At 36.8% G+C, this 13,897-nt stretch overlaps 2 protein-coding genes and 1 long non-coding RNA gene across 3 annotated transcripts in view; 2 read left to right on the top strand and 1 right to left on the bottom strand.

Annotated features, from left to right (window-relative positions):
• Positions 1–669: 669 nt before the first annotated feature.
• On the top strand, positions 670–3,382 carry LOC144664368 (uncharacterized). The gene is made up of 4 exons (XM_078525487.1): positions 670–920; positions 1,701–2,063; positions 2,438–2,497; positions 3,210–3,382. The coding sequence occupies exons 1-4, from the start codon at positions 764–766 to the stop codon at positions 3,350–3,352; spliced, it is 723 nt and encodes a 240-aa protein (XP_078381613.1). The 5' UTR covers positions 670–763; the 3' UTR covers positions 3,353–3,382.
• A 3,421-nt stretch (positions 3,383–6,803) lies between these two features.
• On the top strand, positions 6,804–9,322 carry LOC144663650 (uncharacterized). The gene is made up of 4 exons (XM_078524658.1): positions 6,804–6,891; positions 7,547–7,897; positions 8,086–8,145; positions 8,608–9,322. Exons 1-4 carry the CDS (start codon positions 6,831–6,833, stop codon positions 8,754–8,756), a joined length of 621 nt encoding a protein of 206 aa, XP_078380784.1. The 5' UTR covers positions 6,804–6,830; the 3' UTR covers positions 8,757–9,322.
• A 3,143-nt stretch (positions 9,323–12,465) lies between these two features.
• The window catches only part of LOC144664387 (uncharacterized), a 34,364-nt gene continuing 32,932 nt past the window's right edge, over positions 12,466–13,897 (bottom strand). The window contains exon 4 of the long non-coding RNA XR_013572797.1: positions 12,466–13,042. This is a non-coding gene — a long non-coding RNA (uncharacterized LOC144664387). The remainder of the gene's footprint in view (positions 13,043–13,897) is intronic.

Raw genomic sequence — 13,897 nt, 5'->3', positions numbered from 1 at the left:
TTTGTTATCAAAAGTTTGGAACTGATCAAGACAGCTTTCAATCAAGAGAGCTATTCTCTCTTGTTTCAATCCAACACTCCAAGGCAGGCGGCTAGCACAACACAAAAATATAATTCTAACCTACTGGCGAGTAACCTTTTCGGTATTTCGTAGACATTTAGATCGATTGGGACCATTTCAATTATCACATCGTCTACCTGTGAGCGGATAAAACAAAGATTTACAATGTAACATAAAACTGACTGTGTTGTAATTCCTAGTATAAATTTACAGCTGAGATTGTCAGTTGGTCAAGGGGTTTTCCCTAATTACTAAAGCAAACAAAAAGAACTGCTTTTTATTGCACATTCCACGATTCAGACCAACGTCCCGTGCATCCAAGCCAATAATATCGACTGTACAAAATGATATTTTATTTTCAGAAATGAAAGATAGTATAAAGAGGACGAAGGGTCTTTTAATTTTGGGGAATACTTTCACTTTCACATTCATTACGAGATTTCATTTCAACACGCAAATCTGACAACTGCACAAATAATGAACATCATGTGAGTATTATCAAAGGTTGATAGTTTGCTTGAAAAAAATTTACACGTAGACTAGAGATTAATACCTTGCCTAAATCTTAACATGAACTTAACAATTGACATAAAGGCGCTTTGACGAAGGGGGAAAGGGGAAAACCGTGAGATTGGCTTGGTGTCAAAACTGAAGGTCAAGGTATGATAGGAATGCGTCTGGCTAATTGTGGTATCGATGACGTATGTGTCTAAAATATAAATATCGGACAGCATTTCACGTAATGATTAGTCTGTCGTCGAGAGCTAAACGGAGCACTTCTCGATGTGAAGCTAAAATGGTGCAACACTGCGTAACCGATTCGCTTTGTTTCCTGTGTGTTTGGGTCTTCGCAGTGGCAGGTACGCATTGAAAGTAGGCTAAAACTTTTTAACCGAGAGGGAAATTATATTTTTCTACTTTTATTAACATTTAATTTAATCGACTTACAACCACCGTAATTGACCTTGCTGCTACATTATTTATTTTTTTAGCTACATTATTTCGACGTAAAAAAAAATGTTTCGAGCAGTAACGCCGAAAAGAAGCCTACAGAATAGCACATAAAGCGACTCTACCAACAATTTTTAATACCGTTCTCGCGATCGCGATGAATTTTGCTTTATTTTGTCTTGGCGTACTGTGTTTAACTTTCGTCCTCAATTATGCGTATTGGGGAATCCCCCATCCATAAGTTTCGATAGATCACATGAATATCCACGCATGAGCAATGATCATTAGTGGTTTACTTCTAGAGTGTTCTAGCTATTCAAATTAGTTGTGACGTGACGTGAAAATAAATCGGTCGACACAAAAATTGTTGGCGTGGATTGTCCAACTGTTGTTATGTTTTCGTCAAGGATCATGAAACGCTGTATCGCTTGCGACTGTCGATGTAGTCTAAGGTCAAATTTCTTTGATTTCTTTTCTTTTTTTAATTTTATAATTTTTATTTTTAACTGAAAAATAACGAAAATTGAAAACGATGGGCACTTTTTATTCACCGGCCACAGTATGCCTTTAGCTCCTTACACGGAAGGGCAGCATCCCCTTATTGTTCTTAATCATTGTATACTACATATTAGTACTCAAATTTTACAGTGATAGCAATATGCTCTTAAACCATTGGTTCTTCTTTTTAGCTCTTAAAGACAGCAAGCACAGCGAGACCACACAGTCTGTGACAGTTAACGAGACAGCAATAATCCCTTGTCACGTGCTACAAGAAGTTATTATAAAGGATGGCACATTCGACCTCCTCTCCTGGAAGATTTGTACCTCAGAGCGTTGTGACGACCAAGATACCACCTGGGATTGGTTGGGTGGAATGAACCATAAAGGAAAGACAAAAGTGGCAAGAGAAGGAATCAAGATTAACAGTGATGGCGCTCTGGAAATTGAAAACGTACAGCTCAGCGATGCCGGCCAATACAAGTGTGCCGTGAAAAACATTCACCACACATCTCCAAGCAGGCACTTTGTAACCCTTACTGTCAACAGAGTCGGTAAGTTGGAACTTCGTAGGTCTGTGGCTGGTGTTGTTGCTTGCATTAAAATATAACTACGTTACGTAGTCCGCTTGACTGGGCTTTCTTCCTTTTGACAGTCCATTGGCAGAGAGCTACCCGAGTAAGGCCTTTGCAGGCACCAACATATAGCCGCGTGTCAACATAAGCTCACATTAGCAGTAATGTTACTTCTGTGGGCAGCAACAAAAAGTAACTATGACGTCTCCATATCCATATGTTAATGAGGAAAAAAGGAGATTGCCAAAGAGAGCTCCAGTAGTTGCATGGCAGATATGTTTTTTTATGATAGAGCTGCCTATTATGGCCATGGGTGCAAAAGTTGATCCTAATTACTTTTTTTGCGTCTTTAGAAACCGCCGACCAAAACAGGCAAACCACGAACAAGACAGATCCACCGGACTGCAAAAAAGGTAACTGGTGCAAAAATTTGAATCCGTTTTTTTTTTGTTTAAAGCTTTTTCGAGCTTCATTATCGAAAGAAATTGGTGTTCCGAAAACACTTGTGTTGTCGGTAAACATTTCTTTCAATTTTAACTTTGAAATATTAGTATGGAAATTAAAAGCCAGTACTGGGAAATATTCAAATACAGAAACTAAACACTGGACTGTTTACAGTCCCCTGTTTTTCAATGAAGTCGTAGAGATCGACGTCGAACTCAACGATCAATCTCTGTGACTTCACGGAATCTCTACGACTTTACTGAAAAATGTATAGGGGTCTGTGAACAGTCAAACTAAACACTGGTTAACGTTTGATCTCGTATTAGAGTGGGTGATACGTTGGCTTAATTAAGGGCATTGGACTCCGGACCGAACGATGACCAAATGGTCCGGGTTGAAGCGCTGGCTTTAGTCACTGTGTTCTGTTCTTGGGAAAGACTTATCCACTAGAGGGTCTTACTGGGTTCAGGCGAATGTTCCAGGACACCTGCTAGAATCGCTTGGAGGTAACATGTCGTGAACAAGCATTCTATCCAGGTAGAAAAGCAATACTTCCAGTTGCTTCATTCTATAGCTATGAAAACCCAATAAAGGTGGCCCAGCACGCTAAGCCGCCTACAACTACATGCTTGTAGTCAGACTTGAACCTAACTAAAACGTTTTTGTTCTCTGTTTTCACAGATTATTCAGATGACAGTGGAAATCTAATCTACCTTGTACCAATATGTCTACTTTCTTTGCTTTTGGTCCTTGCAGTGGGGTACATAGTCTATCTCAAGCGTAGTGACCTTCGCTGTGGGAACCAAGGGAATGCTTCGGTATGATAAAGCCTTTTCAGTGATACAATCAGGAAGCGAGTGAAAGAAAAATAAAAAAAAAACTGAGGCAAGAAGAAATTTCAGTTATGCTGTAGTCCATTAAGAAGGGTAGAGTTTAACTCTCATATACTATAACTAAGATATAATTTGCTACCTCTATTTTTCAATAGTTCCTAATTATGAATAAATTGGCATGCGTTTTAGTGTATGCCTTATATTAGCTCAAGAAACTGAGTACAGTTAACTCTCTCTCTAAAACGAACAACGTCGGGACCGGCTCCAACTGTCTGTCTTATAGGGAGTTTAGTTACAGAAAAATGACTAAAAACGGCAGGGATGGGACCAACACCAGGTGTCCGTCTTATGGAGGTGTCCGTATTATAGAGGTGTCCGTAATATTAAGATAGAGTTGACTTCATTCTAGTATCTTGGATCCTTACGCCTTCCACGGTATGTACTACTGCGATTTGAGCATGAAAACTACACTGTTTACGATATATTTATTATAGGGGTATCCGTGCAGCTTATCTTACTATAAATGAGGTACTCAAAGGGTTATTAAAGCTTTTCCCTCAGACCAGTAACATGAATAGTTACTTCAAAATATAAATTAAATTTTATTGTTTTCTGACTGGATCTTAAACAGATCCGTTTTTCTTATTGGCAAAAACAAAGGAAATGGGCAAACAAAGTCCTAAAATTTCATTAGTCTAGACACATAAAATAATAATGATATTCTTTTTAACCTTTTGTAAATAATGTGTCATGGAAAGAAATGCAGTCAGTCGTGTCTTTCGACCGCTTTCCGTTGACTATTTGCCCATGTGTTTTGTTACGCCAATAGGTTTGTATGTATCTTTAGACAGTTAATAGTCGTACAAAAATCTTATTTTTGATAACCTGACTGAATATCACAGCTGAATCGCAATTTTAAAATTTAATATATGGAGAAAATAAATTCCAAAAACAGTTATATTTTAAAGCTTCTTATTGTACGAAACGTTTTCCACGTGACTTTTGGAAAGACTTCCATGTATAGTAGCTGTTTTCCACACTTCTAATTATTAACTTAGAAACAAGTATATTTAAAGCTATTTAAAGCGTTTATATAAATACATGAATATAGAACGTTGTCTTTGCGAGTATTGTTTTGGAACTATTTTAAAACGTCTTACTCTGTGATAACGATAGCTTAAAAGCAGCGTAGCCGGCCGCTTTGAAGTTTAACAATATCATTATATGGTGTCAATTGTAGAAAATATTGTAAAAAATAAATATGTATAAAATAAACGTTTCCCCGTTGTAAACCATTTAATAAAGGCTTGGCTGTATATTTTGTAACACTCTAATAAATAAAAACAAAACATTGGAGATTCCACACTTGAAAGCTGTAGCCTTTGCTTAATAATAGCAACTGTCACCCCTACCACCCACCCCAGCGTGAATATTTGCACAAACGATTTGTACCAGTACCATCACCACAGAAAAAAAAAAAATTGTTCTTTCTCCGGTTTTCCCGACCGTTTAAATCCCCAGCTCGTTTGTTTATTTGAAATTTGTTCTAAAATGGTTATATAGGATCATTTTTGATCGTATAACAAAGCCGAGCGTGTTGTCAAATTTGATCCTCATTTCTTGATATGCAGACAAAACATTTCAAATTTGTCGTGTTTTGTGGTTTATTAACCCTGGAAAGTAAATATCTACATAACAGTGGTACAAGGACAGCTAAGGAGGGAAAGGTGGATATACCTCACGGGATTTTACTAATCGTATACTGCAAAGCAGCCCTGCATGATATAGGTATATTTAGTTGATAGGCAAAGGAAACTTGACGAAGAAACCATCACTTTATAATGAAAAAAAAAAAGAAAAAAAAAACCGTGGTCAAAAATTGAATGGACCAAAATGTTCTCGAGCGAATGCTGAATGCTTATTAGGAATAAACAGTAACTAAATGTTCTATCACCCTATAGTAAAACACCATTTTTTTTAGCAGTGTTGGTTTTTAACGCCATTATAACATCTACACAAAACCCCTACCTGGGTCTCCCTAACGGTCTGGATGAATCTATTTATCTATTGTGCGTAATACCACCTACAAGTAAGGGTTTTCGATTACCGTGAATGCCACCAGGGCACTGATGCCACGAAGGTCGTGTTGCGCGGCAAGCACCTGCTAGTCTCCATCGCAGTCGTTACCTTATTACAGACAACGGCTGCGAAGGAGACTATGCACCTGCCTTTGTGTGCACGAAAACGAAAATCAGTTTCGCGAAGAATGTTTAATTGTAGCTGTAGCTGACATGATTTAGACATTTAGTTTCGAATTACGCAACTTTGTGTTACCATTGCATCATCTACAGCGCCCTAACAGTACACGAGACAAAACAAACAACTTGCTTTACTCCATCATATATTTAGAAGGAAACTTTCAGTCCATGGGAAATTGAAATTGGATCGGAGGGTCTAACGATGGCATCCATGTGACCGATTAATCACTGACCGATCAAAGGGAAAGCACGTCAATACCGAAAATGAAAATAGTACGATATGTTCAAATAACAGGAAAAGCTTTATAAATTATTCAGAGTGTTCACATATATATCGGGCCGCATTGATACAAAAGAATGCACTGTAGAAACGTTTTCGAAAAACTTTGTTGACAACATTTTATCAAAACTTTAGAAAATCAAGGCAGCTTTCGATACAGCTCTCCCGGCCAGACGTCTACACTACAAAAATTGTAATGCTATAACTTACTGCTGATCAAGTCATTTTTTGGAATTTGGTATTTTAAAGCGATCTAGGGCCATAACACTGAAACCAACTGCTTACTATTTCACATTCCACTATTTATATCACCCGGTTTTTTCGATATTTGCCTGATTTCCGCGAATTGTACCTTTTTAACTGCTGTTAGGTTTTCTACGTCCCCTGCATCAATGCCAATAAAATATAAACCAAATAAATAGAAAACGAAATGGATAAAAGGTCATTAATGATTACTGTTTGGATCACTTTCACTTTCACCTTAATGACGGGATTTTTATTTCAACACGCAAATCTGATAACTATGTTGATTCTGCATAGAAAATACAAAGAAGAGTCACCCAAGGTTATTGACAAAATCTGCTTAAATAACAACATGATACTCAGATGCTGTTTTAAAAAAACACCAGGACACAGTTGTTCATCACTGGCAGGAATCGGGATGAGGGGCACCTTTGAATTCATTTCTCCCTCATTTTATTCTTTGCCTAATCTCAGTTTCTCCTTTATAAATTGGCGTAAAAACGATTTAAACATAAGAGAAAGGGAAAACCATAAGATTGACCTGGTGTCAAAAAATGACCCAATATTACCGGTATGCGTCAAGCTAATTATGGCATTGATGACGTCTAGTCTGTCTCGCAATAGTGAAATCTCTTCGAAGATTTAATCTCAGTCAGTCAACAAGAGCTAAGCCTACCACAACTTCGTGATGCAACACTTCGTGGGCGATTTTCCGCTTTTCTTGAGTTTTTGGGTCTGTACAGTAGCAGGTATGTGCTGGAGGTAGTTCAACTTAAAAACTGTAATATCCAGTTCTTAAATCCTTAACGTTTTTAAATTGCCGTATTGACCTTACGTATAACCCTCACAAAGGAAAAGGAAGGGTTCGTTTCGAAGGGCAAATCTTAATAATGAAGAGTTGTTCTCGTTGGCAGCAAATCATTCACTTCCAATATAAATGCTCTTTAAATTTAGTTCTCGTGATAACTTTTACTTTACCTTCCTTTCTGTTTTGGTTGATGCGTTGAAGGCTAATACGTCTTCACCCATTTGGGGGTTTTTCCCTTTCCTTTTAGTATAGGTCACATGAAAATTCCACAATGACTCGATTACTCACGTATGAGCACTGATCATATAGATGAAAGGACAGTGCTTCCACGGTGCTCCAGAATTAGTCAAGTTAAGTTAGATTAGTTGTAAAAACAAATCGAGACTTATTTTGTATTGTCGGCGTTTTATGTCATCTTTGGCGTTATTGTGGGCCTTATTGTGCCTTCTTTATCAATCATTAAACCGTCTACTCTTGGAGCTTTCAATCGCAAACTGTAGGTGCACGTTTTTTCGGGTAAGAGAAACTAAATACGCTATTCGTTTAATGAACTTGAATTGTTTTTGACTTGATTAATTCCAATATTTTTATTGTAGCCCTCAATACCAGCAAGCCTTCTCAGCCAGTAACGCACGAAAAAGCAATAATGCCTTGCCCCATATTACATGATGTGGTTAAAAAAGACGGTGCATACAAAATCGTCTATTGGTCAATATGCACCTCAAGAAAATGCTACAATCAACATTCTACGTGGACTTGGCTTGCTGGCATGAACAGTGAAGGAGAGACCAAAGAAGGAAGAGAAGGAATCAACATAAGGAGTGATGGCGCCCTGGAAATACCAAAAGTACGCCTCAGCGATACCGGGAAATACATGTGTACAGTCAAAAGAATCAACTACAGATCGCCTCGAAAGCATTTTGCAACTCTTGTTGTCATTAACGATGGTAAGTTAAAATTGTGCTTTATTGTGCATGTCCTTAATCAGTAAAAGAAATCAAGTAGTAGTTTGACTAGTTCACATAAACTCTTTGTAACTACTGTATCCGAATCAATATTTTGTCGTATCCGACTCGCATTCATTTTCGTAGATTTTTATGCAACCTTTACGTTTTCTTTGACTTCTTGCCTTCAGCCACAAGCCACCGAGAAGCGAAATCCACTAACAAGCCGTATGCAAAGGAGTGCAAAAAAGGTAATTACTGAAGCATTTTGAAAATAAGCCCTGAACGTATTTTTTGGTCAAATGACTTTTAGAGACTTAACAAAAGGAAAGAAATTTACTATGGCTCTTTAGCTGCATATAAGACTAGGGCGGACTTAGCGTGTTATTCTGGGGGAGGAGCGAGGTCTTCCATGCTTTGAAAACCGGTATACCCTCAAGCGATATGTCCCACTTTAGACTCAAGTTGGCTGAAGCTTACATATATTTGTAAGTTGCTCTAACTGGTTGGAATGCCAACTTCATAGTCATCTTACAGTGCTTTTAAAAACGCTATAACTAAAATACCACACACAATAAACTTTGAACAATGATAAAGTATGACTTAACCACAAGTGCTTAGAGCTATACCAGCTATAAAGGTCAGTGACTTTCTTGACTAGATTTCTAACTTTTATTTACATTTTATCTCGACTTGTTTCTATGTTTTCACAGATCACCCTGAGGACAGTGGAAATATCGTCTGTATGTTGATTGTAGCGACATGCGGACTTTCTGTGCTTTTGGTTTTTGCAGTTGGGTACATAGTATACTTAAAAAGAAATGACCTTCGCTGTTGGAACCAGAGAAATTCTTCCGTCTGAGAAAGCGTATCTGGTGCTGATGTAGTGTACAAAATATTCAGTTGAAAACATCAGAAATAAGAAAGAAAAGTAAAGTATAAAGGCTAGTTATATGCGGTAGCCAACATTAAGAGACTGGAGTAAATTTCCCTTCATAAAATTTGGTGCACGGCAAATAAATAAATAATAAATGTATCACGTCTTATTAGCAAAAGATGAAGGAAATGGGCAAACAAACACAAATATATAATTATTTCAAATACGTGACATAATCATGGATTTTCTAAAGAGTGCTATATCTGAGAGGCAGATTACCGACGCTGTGTTTTATATCTTCTAACTATCCGCGTAAGTTTGCCCATACATATTTTGTCGTGCTAATAAGTTTAATGTAAATTTTATATTTTAATTTTGATTTTGTAAAGTTACTTTACGTTTGATTGAATGGACAGAACATAATAATTCAGGCTTCTAATTTCATATTTTGATATCAGTTTAAAGCAATAATTGTAACGATATAGCTTGATTTTCAAGCTAAAAGGGATTAATAATTTATGTTGTGCAAGCATTGTATGATATAATGTAAAAGATATTGTAAAAAAAAAATATATACAGATATATATATATATATATATATATATATATATATATATATATATATATATATATATATATATATATATATATATATATATATATAACATGCTATTGTAAGTTATTCAATAGAGGCTGCTGTACATTTTTGTAAAAGCAGGAAATAATGTTAATGTCCGTATGTTTAGACCTATCTTTTGCAGACACCTTTGGTTAAAAGGGCAGCACAAATTATACGTTGTTATTATTAGCTTATTACAGGATTCCAGTTTACTGAATGCTGCTTCGCATTCAGAACAATATATTCTTAAAGTTACTTTTAGATAAAAAACCGTGTTTTTAATTCTGATCCTTAGATTTCATGATTCGGGTTTTTATGGTGTTTATCTTTATAGAAAAGAAGTCAGGAGCGTAGTTACCAATAATCATCAATAATAATCGGCGATCGCAGATGCTTATTCAGCAATTTCTTCACAGACAGGGCATCACAGGAAATTGTAGACCTATAAATAGTTCGCCACTTAATGTAAACATTGAATAATCATATCTAGAGCGGTACCAAAATATAGTGTGTAACGTAAATAAACTTTTGGTTTCGGCTAACTTTGTGGTTTTAAAGGATGACGAGTAAACACGCCACATCACGCCACGCCACGTGTTGATATTGACCCATACGTGAAAGCAGCGAGGGATTTTCCCCGATGTGTTTTAATTAACGGCCGGTTAACTGCATACATCTATATCTCAGTGAAAACTGAAACAAAAGAAGAAGAACAAGAATGCGGTAAGAGAGGGGAAAAACTTCCCACTATATCTTTCTATTTTTTGCTTGTAAACAAGCAAAAAAGTCGATAAAAAGGGAAAAAACAAGGAATCAGATATTGTGCATCAATTAAAAATTTGTTCGTATGAATTGTCATGTTTCTTAAATTCTACTGTCGGAGTAGTGAAAGAGGCATTTGTTGAGAAATATGAACCAAATTCAACAGGATGGTGTTTTAGTTTCAAACAATTTTGCTGATATTCCCCATTAACCGATGATGTCCATGTGTTTACATTAATTTACTGCGCTAGGAAATTTCATTAATATTGACAAAGGTCAAGTTTAAAAAAGCAAGGATATATCCTGTTTTAAAAGAAATGTCCGAGATTTATTTTTATGTGTGGAAAACTCGGCAAAAAATGCGGCCGATATATGAATGAGACAGAGTAATTTTAATGAAACTTTTACCACGCTTGCTAAAGCTCTTTAAAATCTTCAGATGTCCGCATATAAATAACGTGATGTCACAAATAATCTCACAAGCCCACTGATACAGTAATGAATATTACTCAAAGCATGGAAAGTGAATACACCACAAAGATGGACAAGAATTTTAACTTTTGTCCGTCGCGATCATGATTGCCCGGCGCCCATGCCAGACTGGCAGGATAAACATGATGCAATCGTATCCCAAATAAGGATAGCTCGATAAATTTAGCAGTGATCCACACGCAGAACATGTGGCTTTCTTTACTTGACTTCACTCTTTTTTTAAAAGAACCGTTCTTTTTTTTCTCTCTGTTGTTGATTACTATTGGAAGAGTCATTCTCATTTGTATGGTAGCCTGCGAATGCAGCCGCCTCTCATCGCTCCCGCTACTACGTGCGAAAGTTAATGACTGTAAGTTTTTAAACGTCCGAAAACCATACTTTCAGGACGGTTACGTGCTCAACACAACTGTTTACTTGAATAAAGAAATATCTACAAAAAAAAAAACAACAAGACAAGATCGAACAAATATTTCAGAAGCATTAATTGTTCGCATTTGAGAATGAAAAGTTCGAAATATGGAAATCAAAGATGTAAATATATTAATGAGTTAATCACCTTCCAAACACTGAGCTTCAAGATTTCCGCTTTGAAGCCGCCATTTCAATTTGCAGTCTATTGAGTGTACGCTTAAAATAACTCTTTCTTTCCAGAAGAAAACGCATAAAAGTTTTTAACCTTTCGGAACTTTACGGAAGTTCGTTCAACAAAATGTTCAGATAAGGGACAAGACAGATTGTTCACCAAGTAGCAAAGTCAACCAAAGCGTGACATATAGCAATTTTAGACAACATTGATTACAATGTTGTCTAAAATTGCTATGTCACGCTTTGTCAGATTCTAGAGCATTTAAAAAATGCATGACCTAAAGCCTCGCTCATCCTCTGTTTTCTTTTCACTTGATAATAAATTCATAGGAAAGCGTCACGGGAGTATTCCAACAGTGAAACGGCCTGCAATGATTGGGTAAAAAGTCTCTTTCTCAGATGTTGTTTGGGCTCGTCGTGAATCTTTCCTGTAACATTGTACATGACAAATTCAAAGTAGCCTCCTACAAAGACGCTCTTAAGCTTTGTGACGAGCCCAAGAGCGTAGAAGTAGACGCACGCGTAGGAGGCTTAGTCCAAAGAGCATCTGCACGAGAAACCTGGTTACGAAACAAACGTGGTGGACACTAATATTGGCAAGCTGATGACGTATTTGGTAAATAAATGTGTGTGTAGCATTTAACCCGGCGGTCAGTCGGTAAGTTGCCACAGCTCGCTAACGGGTGTAAATAGAGCTGTTCAGTACTACTACTTGAAGACAAAATTGTGAAACAACGCGAAATACTTTTTTCTGTTCTCCCTTGGATGCTGTGGCTCTCCCCAGTGACAGGTATGTGTGTAAGACACTTTAAAAGCCAGATCTTTATTGCTGTTTTCACATAATAGCCCTATCGCCGTAGCTGCCCTTGCGCTTATCCTATTTTTTTACGTTTATGCAATTCATAGTAGAAAAATGGCTTCTGTTTGAAAGCCAGACCAAAATTAAAGACTGCAGAGAAGATATTTTCTAGCAATTCATTTCGTTCTTAATTATAGCCGAAACACTACTTTTGGCGAAAAATGTTTCTTCAGTGTGGGTCTCCGCTTCTTTTCAGCTGCCCCGTGTCATAAGACCAGGTTTAGGGGTTTTCCCTTTCAACGCATGAATGAATATTCACACGTTCGCATGAGCACTAATCGTTATTGAGGACATGTTATTATGCCTACCAATTCAACAAGAATAGATTACTTAAAGTTATATTACAGTGATATCTCATCAAAAAAAAAATATAATAATTTTGCTCTCTCGGTGCACTGTATATACACCATGTTTTTATTACGTTTACGTTTAGTTACTGACCAACAAATTAAACATTTTTCTTTTTTTTTTAATTCCTTTGTGTGGCTTTAAGGCTACATAATTAACCTATTGGTGGCCATTTCCGTTCGCTTTGCTTTTTTTATTTCGAACCTGAATCACCAAAACTAACCAAATAATTGAGTATTTATATCCAAAATGAACTTAAAACAGCTTGTTTTAACGTTACTGCACCATAGAATCACAATTACATTCAATCAATCCAGTTTTCAATTGAAAGATTTTTTGTCACATGATCACACTAATGCTGACATCACAAAAGAAATGCTCACAATCAAACCTTCCAGGCGGTTTTCTTTGCAGGTGTCAATAACACGGAACATTCCCAACGTGTCAGCGTCCACGAAAACGCAGTAATGATATGTCCTGTTTTCGAACAAGTCATTAAACTGGACGGTGCGTTCTATAACGTCTACTGGTCCAATTGTACGTCCAGTTGCGACGAAGTGAATTTAACATGGGATTGGATGGCTGGTATGAACGGGACAGGAACTCCTAAAGTGGACAGAAAAGGCATCAGCATTACTCAGGATGGTACTCTTGAAATAAAAAATATACAACTTAAAGACACTGGGAAATACATGTGTACGGTGAAGAGGATTGGCCATAGATCGCCACGAGTGTATTTTACAGCTCTGATTGTTGAAGGTAAGTCTACCCTATGGACCAGCGAGGAACTGTTTTTGCCCACCTGTTCAAAATAGTTGACATTTGACTTGTACATGTAGGAACAACATGTCTACATTTTCTCCGATTTAGTAACTAAGATCAGTATAATTTTACACAATGTTTGCTTGAATTTGTTAGTTTGTCGCTTGAAAGCAATATTTTAATAAACTTCAGTAATGTGTAAATTAACAGCGTCCAGGTTGACTTACGCTAGCTGACTGACAAAGTGACATTAAACTGATGTAACAATAAAACTCGAGTATAAGATGAATACCTTGTATCTCAAAAAGTATCATAGACCATAGAGATTTAAAATTCATGGCTTACATAGCAATCGAGTATAATTTAAACCAAATTCATCCTGTTTTTTTTTTAATTTCTTTATTTAGACAAGCCAAAGTCGACGTTAAATCTGACTGTACCTCCAACAAAAACAGAGTCTTCGCCACCCCCATCAAACGAAGGTAACGTTATAAATCCAACCTTTTTAAGACTCCGTACAAATCTTGTAAAAATTTAGGGTGACTGAAGCTCGTCCTTCTGATATTTTAAAGCAGGAGGGTTACAATTTTTATGAGGTGTAGGAGTGCCCCTTTAATAAGGTGAGCAGTCTTTGGAAATTCATTTTACAGCAAGACCGCTTCTGGAGTGTAAAACGCTTCTGGAGTGTTTGATCAGATA

Source organism: Oculina patagonica, chromosome 8 (assembly GCF_052425735.1).
Source record: "Oculina patagonica isolate OP01 chromosome 8, crgOcupat, whole genome shotgun sequence".
Classification (NCBI taxonomy): Eukaryota; Metazoa; Cnidaria; class Anthozoa; order Scleractinia; family Oculinidae; genus Oculina; species Oculina patagonica.
The sequence above is the reverse complement of the archived record's forward strand: the minus strand, read 5'-3'. Positions and strand labels throughout refer to the sequence as shown.